General features: G+C 46.1%; 1 protein-coding gene across 1 annotated transcript in view; it reads left to right on the plus strand.

Annotated features, from left to right (window-relative positions):
* The first annotated feature begins 3,788 nt into the window (after positions 1-3,788).
* CDHR3 (cadherin related family member 3) overlaps positions 3,789-12,918 on the plus strand; it is a 45,729-nt gene continuing 36,599 nt past the window's right edge. The window contains exons 1-2 of the mRNA XM_065938469.1: positions 3,789-3,954; positions 7,285-7,382. Of these exons, the coding sequence (XP_065794541.1) occupies positions 3,804-3,954; positions 7,285-7,382 (249 nt within the window). The 5' untranslated portion in view covers positions 3,789-3,803. The remainder of the gene's footprint in view (positions 3,955-7,284; positions 7,383-12,918) is intronic.

The raw sequence follows: 12,918 nt of genomic DNA on the forward strand, positions 1-12,918 counted from the left end.
CCTCTCCTCACATCCCATGTGATTCAAACAGGGCTGTCGGTCAAGGAGGAATTCCATCTGCTCCTGACCTCTACAGATGGAGAATTTCTTAGCCACTCCACTGATCTGGGCTCACACGTTCAGCATTTGGTCCCAATCCTGGTGCCCTCCTGGCACCACAGCCTGCAGCTACCCGGGATCTTGTGTCGGTACTAGGATGGGCCATGGGTTCACACGTTCTTAAGGACTGGTTGCTTCTCCCCAGAAACTACCCAATATCATCAACCATCCCCTCCGGGAAGATCCTATTCTCCAACCCAAACTGCTCACAAGGGCTGTTCCTACAGAACATGACGATGCCATCTCCGTGGCAGAACCTGACTTCTCCTGGACACTCTGCAGGGTCACCTAACCATGAGGTTCTGGGGTCTCCAGCCCAGAGGTCTGTCACTCTTGGCCTTGGGACTCAGTCATGTAGGACTTCCTAAGGGTGACCTCCAGTCATGCCAGAGGCGAGGCCACCCTGTTTTTGGACACAGCTGCTGAGACTCTGGGGGTGAGGAAGATTAATGATGGAGGCATGTGAGGGGTATGAGGAGGATTAATGATGATGGTGACAATAACTCACATTTATGGAACACTTAACATATGTCAGGAATTCCCCTAAATATTTCTGTGAATTCACTCATTTAATCCTCATAACAATACTATGAAGTGCTATGCTATATTATTTGCATGTTAAAGGTGGGGAAACTGAGGTGTAGAGAGGTTGGGCAACTTGCCCAAGTTCACATAGCTAATTGGTGGCAGACTTTGAGATCAGGCAGGCTGGCCCCAAGAACCCCTGTTCATCACTCCCACTCTGCACTGCCTCATTATTGCCCAGCAGGAGGGATGCCTGAGGCTCATCGCTGGGGTTTCCTCCTGGAGCAGAAGGAAAGCTCCCAGGAGTCAGGGACGTGTGACAGCTGAACTGCTAGAGCAGGCACTCTCTGAGGTCACGTGGCAGCCACAACTGCTCCCCTGCCATTAGCACACCTCTGAGCTTGATACCCCTTTGTCCTCATTGCTGTCGTGAGAACTGTGGACACTTTAGATTTGCTCAGTCTTGTCCAAAACAACCTTAAATCTCAAACCAAACTTATCATCTTTTACCAAAACTCTGCAGCTAGATAGCCCACCATCAAAGAGGCTCCACCAGGGAATTCCCTGGTGCTCCAGTGGCTAAGACTCCATGCAACCCAGGGAGCATGGGTTTGATCTCTGAGCAGGAAATTAGACCCCACATGTTGCAACTAAGAGCTCGAATGCTGCAATTAAAGATTACACATAGCACAATTAAAGATCCCACGCACCACAACTAAGGCCTGGCACAGGCAAATAAATACTTTTCTTAAAAGGTGGGGAGGGTGCTCTACCACTCTCAGCCATGACTCTTGGAATTCTCTCCCCTCCCTGCCCTGGTCTCCTGATGCATGAAATAGGGGAAGTTTTCCCAACCTACAACCTAGTTGTTGTGATGATTAAATAAAACAGCTTGGCAAGAGCCTGGCACATGAACATTTAATCAATGCTGGTGTTAGTCACTTAGCCATTTCCAACTCTTTGCAGCCCACGGACTATAGCCCACCAGGCTCCTCTGTCTCTGGAATTCTCCAGGCAAGAATACTGGAGTGGGTAGCCATTCCTTTCTCCAGAAGAGGAAACTTAGCAGAGGATGGTTTTGATCCATCAACCTCTGGGTTATGGGCCCAGCATGCTCCTGCATCACTACTCTGCTGACAAACAAATAACCAAGGCATTTCCTTTGATCCAGAATCAAACCAGCAACTTAAGGATGTCCACATCCTTAAGTTACAGTCCTCTGCTCTACCTGCTGAGCTATTGAAGGATGCTGATAAAGAAAACAACAAAATCAACTTTTCCATGTATTGGCAGCAACCCAGTTCCTCTGGTTCCAAGAGACAACATTTGAGAGCCTTACTTGACTATTCTAGTTCCTTCCTCTAGGATGGCTGAGCCAGTCCCAAGAAGGGCAGGCTGTCAATACGGAACACTATGGTGAAGGGTCTGGAAGCATGGGATTCAGAAGAGGGCTCCAGGCTTAGCTGGAAGCTAGGGGGTAAGTCAGGGAGCAGAGTAGATCGTTGTGATGGGGGAGCAGCTCTGATGGGCACCCATTCACTGAACAGTTTTCAACATCTGATGACAATAAAAGGCAGCTTTTGCTGGGTGCTCACTCAGCCCCAGACAGTGATCTAAGTAACCCATAGATTAGCTCGTGGAATCCTCACAACAACCCTAGGAAGCAGATGCCGTCAGTATCCCCACTTTACAGCTAGGGAAACTGAGGCACAGCAAGGGTAAGCCAAGGGAAGGCTGGGCTTTAAAGCCAGTCTGGCTCCAGGGTCTAAGCTCTTGACCTCCATGTTATGCTGCCTCTCACTGCCCATGTGCCAAGCAGAGATGCAGGTTATCTCCACTTGTGTGGTACCTAGGCTGGCCCTGCTTGTAGGTGGTGACAGGAGTACTATGATTGTCTCTTTCAACCCTCCTCCATATGTGCTCCCTCCACAGCATGGGTTCATTCACATTTGTGACCATCCTCCCCTCTCATAATCAATCCAGATTTATGCAAAGTCAAACATGACACCCACCACCTCCTCCATGAAGTCCTCCTTGACTAAACACATTTCACAATGAACATTTTCTCCCTGACTCTCCATAGTACCCTGATCTAGTTCTTTGTTTTCATATCTTGTATTATACTCCAGCTGTTTAACTAGGGTGGGACTTATTTACCGAATGATAGTCATGTGGAAACGGAATCGGGGAAAGGTCAAGTAATGTTTCCAAGGTCACACGGAAGTCCAGCGATGGAAACTGGATTGGAGCTAAGTGTTCTTCTCAACAGAGAATACTGAAGGCCTCCTTGCCTGGCCCCAGTTGCACTAATAATCGAAAGGTTATTAATTGAGACATAATTAGACATTGATGAAATTTAGTCCTTGATGTGCAAAGGGCTCTGGGCTTCCTTGGAGCGCCACAGCTAAGCTGGCGGCAGGGATGTGCATGTTGATGTGAGCGGTCACAGCCTGGCCTCCAGGTAACCTCAGCAGCGCCCTCCCACTACGCACCGCCGAGGTTCCTGCTGGCCACACACTAGAGTCCAGTGACACGTCTCTGGCCCTGGTTCTCGGTGCCCCTCCCACATCTCCAGAACACTTGTGCAGAGCACACGTTTCCGTCAGTGGGAGAAAGTGTGGAAATACACCCCCAAACCCAAAGAGGCTGTTGATATAAATAAGTATCATTTCCTATTTCTGCAGATTTATCCTTCTCCTCTTGCTTAGTTTTAGATATGGCTTTGGAAAATTAGAAGGGAGAAATGAGTGAAGAGGCAACCTAACAGCTATCCCAGGGAAGTGAGGCATCTTTCTCTTAAAGACGAGAAAATCAAACTGTATGCAGGGTAGCTAAGGGACTTGCCTAGAAGCCTACCCCAAATAGTGACAGGTTTTAAAGCTTTCACGCTTTTCATCTCCAGCAGATGGAACCAGGATGTCTCCTGAATGTCTGTCTTCCTGTGAAGAGCAGCTTCACACACAGGAGTCCTTTTAGTGCAGTGTCATGGGGTTTATGTAGAAAGGACTCAGGCAAAACAACCCATTCCCCTGATAGTGAAGGAAAGACGGTTTTCAGGATGCTGGTTGCCTCCTTGCTAGTTAATATCCGTTTGCAAAATGTATACACACAAAACAGATCTTTTCTTAACACATGGTTACTATGACTTCTGCATTTGCTTTTAGGTTGTCACCACTGGGATGGAACAATTAGATTTTGAAGCAGGACCACACATATTTGACTTGCAGATTTATGTGAAGGATGACATGGCTGTCACTGACCTGCAGGTCCTGACGGTCCAGGTGACAGATGTGAATGAGCCGCCTGAGTTTCAGGGCAACTTGGCAAAAGGTGAGACACACTGGGGTGTGCAATGCAGTCCAGACAGCGGCATCAGGCTGGACCCTGGGGGATGGAGAAAAACAGAAAAGTAAATAAACAAACAGATGTTTCTCTGGAAAAGGCAGCCGCTTAATGAACAGGGAATAAATGAAATGTCCTCCAGCCCAGGACTCCCAATAATAACACCCAGTAATTTACAAAGCCCTAGCCATCCATGGCGTGGGCCTCTCCTGATCCTGGGGAGGGAGCTGGAGCTCAGGGACCGCAGGTGGACTATTCTGGAGGAATCTGGGCTGAGACCGTTTCAGGCTTAGCACTGGGTACCGGCCCCTGACTTCCATGGTTCACCCTCCCCATGGATGCCGATGCCTCCAGGGGACTCTGTATCTGGCATCTGCTATAAAGTAGACACAGTATAGGGAACTGGAGCATAAGGTAACTTCCTGTGTGATCTCCCTTAAACTCTTGGGTTCAAAGACCATGTATGCACTGACAACTCCCAAGTCCATCGTTATTTTTGTTTGTTTGTTTGTTTTGGGGGGTTGTTTTCCAGTCATCTTTATTAACCTATCAACATTATATTTTATACAAACAACCTTGAGGTCTTTTCATAGGACTCTGCTTTAGTATAGCATGTTAATAATAAAATCAAGTAAGATGGCTAAACTTCAACCTAGCATTCTACTATCCTCTGGACAAAGCAAGCTAGAAACTCAATCACATCACACACATGTAAGAGTTGTGCTCCAAGATAATTAGGAAGCTGCCACACCAGCTTTTCCCTTGAACTCTTGACTCGAATAGAAACTGCCTTACCCGACATCTCCATTTGGATGTCTAATCAGTATCTGTGATGTTGTGATTTATAGTAAGAAATATATATTTGGTCTTCTTTCCCTCCTGACACAGAAATCCTAAAACTCTTGGAATTTCCTAAGAAATGAGAGTGATAAAGGTGTCTTTTGTTATATTAACTAGGTAACTTTTGGACCCCATCTAAGGATGGGGGCTTCCCACCAGGAGAAACAACCATGTGATTAGAGGGTTGGACAGTGGAGAGGGGGTAGAGGCAGGAGATGGAGTTAACCTGAGCTCAGTCAGCAGTGGCCAATGATTTCATAGTGTCCTATGCCATGAAGCCTCCATAAAAGCCCGAAAGGGGTTCGGAGAGCTTGGTGAACATGTGGAACCTGGGGAGAGGGCGCAGAAACTCTCTGCCCCTTTCCTACACTGTGCCCTATGCGTCTCTTTCATCTGTCTGATCCTGACTTATATCCTTTCATAAGAAACCAACAATCTAGTAAGTATATGTTTCCTTGAGTTCACTACAGCACACTCCTATAGCAAATTATTCCAATGTGAGGAGGGGACTGTGGGAACCTCCAATCTAGACCTGGTTGGTCAGAAGCAGAGGGACCCGCCTAGACTTCTGATTGGCATCTGGAGGGGCGGGGGCTGTCTTGTAGGATGGAGCCCTGTACCCGTGAAGTCTGATACTATCTCTGGGTAGACAGTGTCTGAATGAGTTGGATTGTGGGACACACAGCCAGTTTTAAAGAATTGCTTGGTGGTGTGGGAAGCCCCCTAACACACAAACTCACACACACACTGGAACTGGTGCTGGAATCTAAACTGAAATGTGGCCCCAGACCACTTGACTCCCATTCCATCTCCCGCCCCACCGTCATTTGTTATTTTTGTTTAGCAGCTAAGTTGTGTTCCACTCTTTGGGACCTCATGGACTGTAGCCCACCAGGCTGCCTCTGTCCATGGGATTGTCTAGGCAAGAATACTGGAGTGGGTAGCCAATTCTACCCCAGGGGATCTTCCCAACTCAGGGATTGAACCCGAGTCTCCTACTTGGCAGGCGGGTTCTTTGCTATCTGAGCCACCTGGGAAGCCCCTCTTCCTACCATCTCGGCCCAAATCTGCTCCTCTCATCTTCCATGTTTCAGTTAATGGCAACTCCATCCTTCTAGTTTTGTGGGCCCAAACTTCACAGTTATCGTTGACTCCCCTCTGTCTTTCACACCTAACATCAAATCCATTAGGAAATCCTACCAGGTTCTAAGTCGCTGCAAAACCCAGCCCCTCCCCAGCATCTCCACCATGGCTCACCTGGGTCATGGCAGGGCCCACCTAACTGGCTTCCCTGCCCTGCAGCCAGAGGGATCCTATTCAACATCGAGAGTCAGAGTCTCCTTAAGGCCCCAGAAGATCTGATGCGCCCCTACCAACCCCCATCTCCTCTCCCACACATCTCTTCACCCACCTATGTATACCCTGGGCACACTCTACACTGGCATCTTTGCATTTACCGTTTCATCTGCTCCCTCCCCTTCTTCTCTATGTCTCCTCCTTTAAGAATCTTGACACTAATGTCAGTGAACCTTCTGGAAGCCCTCTATTTATCATGGCAATCCAACTCACCACACTCCTTTCCCTGATTTTTCCCCATAACATTGCTCACTAACATTCACATATGTTATCCATTTTTTATTACTGAATTGTGATTCTATTCTTTACCGGCTGAGACAACCCCACAACTCCTCTAAGCCTGTTTCCCTGTTTGTAAAGTGGAGATAATTATTACAACATCTACTTTATAGGGCTGTTGCGAAGATGAAAGGAGAAAACATATATAAGTCCTCGGCACAGTGTCTCCAAAAGAGTGAGTTAATGTTAAAATTCTTAGTCACGTCTCAGAAAGGTTCTCAGAAAGAAGACACGGGAGCAGAGCATGGCAGCCCCGCAGGCAGGGCTGGCGGTGCCCAGTGACCCTGCCTGCCCTCCCGCTGCCCGCCCAGAACTCTGACGTAGACGACATCCGTCTCTGGTCCCTTTTCCTGAGCCCCTGCAGCCCTCTCTCTCCCTTTCCACATCTTCTCTGTGTTCCACTATGAGGCCTCTCATTTCAGCGACTTTCTGCTGAGATGCTAAGTGCACTTGAGGGCTGACCTTGGTTCAGTTTAAGAGGAAAGGACACACGAAAGTAGATCCGGCATGGGAGCAGCCTCACACTGGAAACTCCCACCTAGGGTACCTTCCACTTCTCTACCCTTATGACTTCCTTCCCCCTAGTGACCCCTCAGCCTGGGAGACACGCAAAGACTTGACACCAGCGTGGCCAACCCTAGCTCTTTATTAATCCCTCTAAATGGATCCACCCCTACAAACTGGCCAGTGGTCTTACTCACAGTCTTTATTACAGCTGTCTTCTTTCCCACAACACCAATACACTTGGCTCCCTTTGACTGTGAATGGCTGTCCTGGTTTTGGAATTCCTCCTTTGCTTTACCTAATAAAATATTTCTTATTCCCCTTTGGACACTGGTACAGGTCTAGATCTCTACATAGTGGAAGGAACAAAGCCCGGATTCGTTTACCAGATGGAGGCCTTCGATCCAGAAGACACAAGTCAAAACCTACCCCTCAGTGTAAGTTTCCTTATTAAATGGAAAAGCAGCTTTTCTGTATGGCCTTTGACGCAGGAACCTGGAGTCTCAGTGGGGTGGGCTGGGAAGTGGCAATGGGAGAAAAGTGCTGTCCACCTCCAGGCACAGAGCCCCGGGGAGGCTGGAATGGGTGAGCGGTCTCTGGAGACAGGCATCCCACATTGGATCCATGGTTCTGTGTGGTCTTGGACAAGTTCTTAACCTCTCTGACCTTCAATTTCTCCATCTGTAAAATGGAAGAATAATAGAATAACACGTACCACAGTAAGGAGATTATTAGTATTAGATAATGCACGGAAAGTCACTTAGCCTGGTGTATTGAAATTGCTCAGCATTTTTAAATTCCAAGGTAATAAAAAAACAGCTATATTATTCTGAAAATAAACATGAAATGTATACCTCAAAGGCAGGCAATAACACTTCCTTTTCAAGAGATGAAGCTAAACTGCTTGGAGCCAGTTTTAAAAGAAAATTCTAAGGGTTCCCCAGGAATTGCAAAGTAAAGGAGGACTTCCACAAAGGAAAGCAGGAGACTGAGTCCTGATGGGTTGCCTCACTGCCTCACGGTTCAGTCTGAGACAGCTGATCTCTACCTTAGGGTCTGCCAATGGGGCTCTTCTAACCACTCACCCTCAGGCCAAGAGGCTTCTTAGTTTATTCCTGAGCAGGGATGCCTCGGCTCCCAGTTCTGCCCACCAGCAGGGCCTTATGTACACACTGCAGCCAGGCAGCCCAGGCTGGAGAGGACAGAACCAACACTAATGCCACCTGACTCACCTCGGAAAACCTGCCTTACAGAGAAGCGAATACTTGAAATATGACACCTGGGGAACTGGCAATACAAGGAGGCTGTTCTGCATTCGCTGCATGATTTACGGCTTCAGCAAGACTACTTTCTCTAACAGAAAGAATAGACCTTTGGGAATGAACTCCAGGTCCAATAGAATATGGTTCTACAGGGTTTGCAACAAAGCTGTTTTAAGGTTATTAGTTTATTATCATTAGAAGACAATCCTTTTGTCAAAAAAACAACCAACCGACCCAATCATTCATCCTAGATTCTATTTGCATGAATAAGTGATTCATATTCAAATTCTTAATGGGTTCCTACTATGTGTTAAGAGCAATACCAGGTGCTTTAATGTACACTTATTAATAACACACTTGTTATATAAGTTACAAATGTGCCTGAAAGTAACAGAAAATTTAACCACAATGGTGAATATGGGATTAGTTTTCTTCCCTAAAAGAAGACCAGAGGCAGGCATGCAAGCAGTCCAGGGCTGGCACAGCTGCCCCCCGTAGAAATCTGGGTTCTTCCTATTTTTCTGCTGTTCTATCCAGTGCATGCTGGCTTCGTTCTCTTTTTGTTCACCTCCTTATTACAGTACGGCTGCTATACCTCCAGGCTTTACCTCTGAGTTCCAGGCAGGAAGAAAAAGAAAAAAAGAAAGCAGGAAGGGATATAGGGTAAATGGGGCAAGCCAACTTAATTTGTCCCCTTTTTTTGGTGGAAAAACCAAGACCCTCCTGGAAACCCTACCCAGAGATCTTCTGCTTACTTCTCACTGGCTAGAACCATGTCCTATGCAGCTGTTGCTTGGTAGTGACCGGGGAAAAGGGGATTTTTGGATAGAGATTACATCAGCAACCCAAAGCATAGTACCTCAGTTTTACATTTGGATCATCTCAATATTTACCAAGAATCCACTATGTGCCAGGCTTCCTATTAGCTGCTCTGCAGACAAAGATGGATAAGATACATCTTTGTACCTCAAGAGGTTTATAGTCTAGGTGGGAGACATTCATGCACACAAGAAACAATGATAATTCAATAAAATTATTACTATAAAGTTTGTACAAGAGGCAGTGGGGGGAAGAGTGGAAGGAATCTCAGCTGTGAAAAAAAAGATTTATTTGTAAATCTCCATGTTTAAAATATATCTTCCCAAAATTAGGCAGAGGAACAAGGTCATGGCCCCCTCAAATGTATGTCCTAAGTCAGGTCATTACCCTTTTAGAAGAAGGAAGGTAGCCAAGGTTGGCAGCAAATACACAGGTGCATGCATACTAAGTCACTTTAGTCGTGCCTGACTCTCTGTGACCCTATGAACTGTAGACCTCCAGGCTCCTCTGTCATGGGATTCTTGAGGCAAGAATACTGGAGTAGGTTGCCATGGCCTCCTTCAGGGAATCTTCCCAACCCAGGGATCAAACCCACGTTTCCTATATTATAGGCAGATTTTTTCTTTTTACCACTGAGCCACTGTGGAAGCCCAATACAATGAGTATTGCTCCCTTAAAAGAACATGTAATGCCATCCAAAGATTTCAGAGAGCAGTTGCAGGGGCTTGGAAGTGGGTAGCTGCAACTGTGGCTTCCACAGTGAGTTTAGGCTTGTTTGGAGATGGGGCACTGCAGCAGAAATTGTTAATGACGTATTTAGCACCTGTGCTGGGGCTAACAGCTGCACGGAAAGTCACAGCCAGCCCGCAGGAGCAGTGAGCACAATCTGAAAGGGAACTTTCTCGGACTAGCAAAAGGTAATAACAGTCTAGGAAGTAATATGCCGTGACCTTTGTACACAGACATTTTATTCTGGCCGCTTGAGGGTACTAAATGACATAGTTTGCTTCCTACAAGGAGAAAGGAGATGGGTAATTTCCTATTGACCAAACCTGTGCTTCTCAACCTTGGCAGTAAATTGAAACCACCAGAGGAACTTTCAAAAGCAGAGATCTGGGTCCCACCCTTGAGGAGTCTGATGTTACTGATCTCGGGCGTGGCCCCAGGCATCCGGTTTTCTAACCCTGATCCTCCACCCTGAGTGAGCTCTTGCAAACACAGGGTTAAGAACCGATGCTTTTTTTTTAAATTGAAATATAGTTGATGTACAATAGTATATGTTACAGGTGTCCAATATAGTGAATCACAATTTTTAAAGGTTATACTCCATTTAGAGGTATTATAAAATATCAGCTATATTCCCCGTGTTGTACAATACACACTTGTAGCTTATTTAATATCTAATAGCTGTACCTCTTCAGTCCCTCCCCCTATATTTCCCCTCCCCACTTTCCTCTTCCCACTGGTAACCACTAGTTTGTTCTCTATATCTGTGAGTCTGCTTCTTTTTTGTTATTCTCACTAGTTTTTTGTATTTTTTCGATTTCACACATAAGTGATATCATCCAATATGAGTCTTTCTCTGTCCGACCTATTTCACTGCTTTAAGATACTATTTCCCACACTTCCCAGGTCTCTCTCTTGGAGTTTTGGACTCTGTGGGTCTGGGATGGGCCTGGGAATCTGCATATTTGCCAGATACCTTGTGTGACTGGTCTGGTCAGAAAGGCTGGCAACAATGAGTATTTCTCAGTGTTTCCAGCCCTATATTCTGACATACTTAGGATGCTTCAAAAAATGCAGATTCCCAGCCTCTGCTGGAATGCTGAATCGGAACACAAACTTCCCAGGTGATTTTGATGCCCTCTGCCCTTTGAGAACCACTGGCCTGAGTAAACAAGCACAGACATAAAGAAAACACCAACCATGTGCAGGAAGCCACCAGAGCTTGGTGTGTACCTTTCATCTTACCTGGTGGGTTCCAGGATCCAGCAGTCACCTTGCTGGTGGCAGCAACTGGAGGAGGAAGGATGAATAAAAAGCTAGTTCTAGGGCAGCTCCAGAACCCCCAACCCCAAGGGTGGAGATTTACAACAAATCTCCACCCTTAGCCAACTTTAATAAAGTGAACCTCTGTCCGTCACAGACTGTGTAAAACTGAGGCTAATAGAAAAACCACTGTATTTGCTCCCTTCCTTTTATTTATTTATTTATAAACTTTAAATTTATTTTTATTTTTAATTAATTTTGACTGGAGTAGAGTTGCTTTACAGTGTTGTGTTAATTTCTATTGTTAAGCAAAAATGAACCAGCTATACATACACATATATCCTCTCTTCTCTGGATTTCCTTCCCATTTAGGTCACCACAGCTTATTAAGAGTTCCCTGGGCGATACAGTTGGTTCTCACTAGGTACCCACTTTATACATAGTGTCAATAGTGTATATATGTCAATCCCAATCACTGAAGCGTTCTAACATCCACGCACATCAATCCCAGTCTCCCAATTCCTCCCACACCACCTCTCCCCCTTGGCGGACACATTTACTGTCTACATCTGTATCTCTATTTCTGCTCTGCAAATCAGACTTCCCGGGTGGCTCAGTGGTAAAGAATCCACCTGCCAATGCAGGAGATGCAAAAGATGTGGGTTTGATCCCTGGGTTGGGAAGATCCCCTGGAGGAGGAAATGGCAACCCACTCCCGTATTCTTGCCTGGATAATCTCATGGACAGAGGAGCCTGGCGGGCTACAATCCATAAGGTCGCAAAGAACTGGACACTAGTGAGCATGCACACACACACCATTTTTCTAAATTCCACATGTATGCATTAATATATATTTGTTTTTCTCTTTCTGACTTCACTCTGTATAATACTCTATAGTGAAGTGAAGTTGCTCAGTCATATCTGACTCTTTGCGACCCCATGGACTGTAGCCTACTGGGCTTCTCCGTCCATGGGATTTTTCCAGGCAAGAGTACTGGAGTGGGTTGCCATTTCCTTCTCCAGGGGATCTTCCTGATCCAGGGGTTGAACCTGGGCCTCCTGCATTGTAGGTAGACGCTTTACCCTCAGCCACCAGGGAAGCCCTGTAACACTCTATAGGTGCATCCATATCTCTACAAATAACCCGATTTCGTTCCTTTTTATGGCTAAGTACTAGTCCACTGTACCACATCTACTTTATCCTTTGTGTTATTCTTTGTTGATGGATGTTTAGGTTGCTTCCAGGTCCTGGCTATTGGAAATAGTGCTGAGTGAACATGGAGTGCGTGAGTGAACATGGAGTGCTGAGTGAACATGTTCCTGAGTGAACATGGAGGGGCATGCGTCTTTTTGAATTATGGTTTTCTCTGGGTATAGGCCTAGCAGTGGGGTTGCTGGGTCATATGGTGGTTCTTGCTCCCTCTGTTTTAAAGAAAGTTTTAAAGTATATGGTTGCACATCGTTTGGACCTGCACTGCCCAATAGAGCTGGACTGTCAGCCAGAAATGAGTGCTGTGTGTTTAAATGTTCTAGCAGCCCAATGAAAAAGGTGAAATAATACAAGTGAAATTCATTTTAGTGTAGTTGACCTCAATATATCCAAACTATTATCCTTTCAACATATAACCAACATAAAAATGATTCATATTTCACACCCTTCTTTCATAGTATGTCTTCAGACTTGTGTATTTTACACTTACAGCTCATTTTCTTGGACCAGCCACAGTGCAAATGCTGTGTGATTACAGGTGCCCATGGTTGGTGGCTTCTGTGCTGGATGGTGTGGCTGAGACCCCGTACTTGCTCCCCTGCCCATGCACCTTCTGTGTTGTGATGGGTGCAAGTGGAGCAGGCTCACAGGCAAGCATTAGGACACAAAGACATGCAGAATAGTCCCTATGTG

The sequence above is a fragment of the Muntiacus reevesi genome, chromosome 6, assembly GCF_963930625.1.
Source record: "Muntiacus reevesi chromosome 6, mMunRee1.1, whole genome shotgun sequence".
Classification (NCBI taxonomy): domain Eukaryota; kingdom Metazoa; phylum Chordata; class Mammalia; order Artiodactyla; family Cervidae; genus Muntiacus; species Muntiacus reevesi.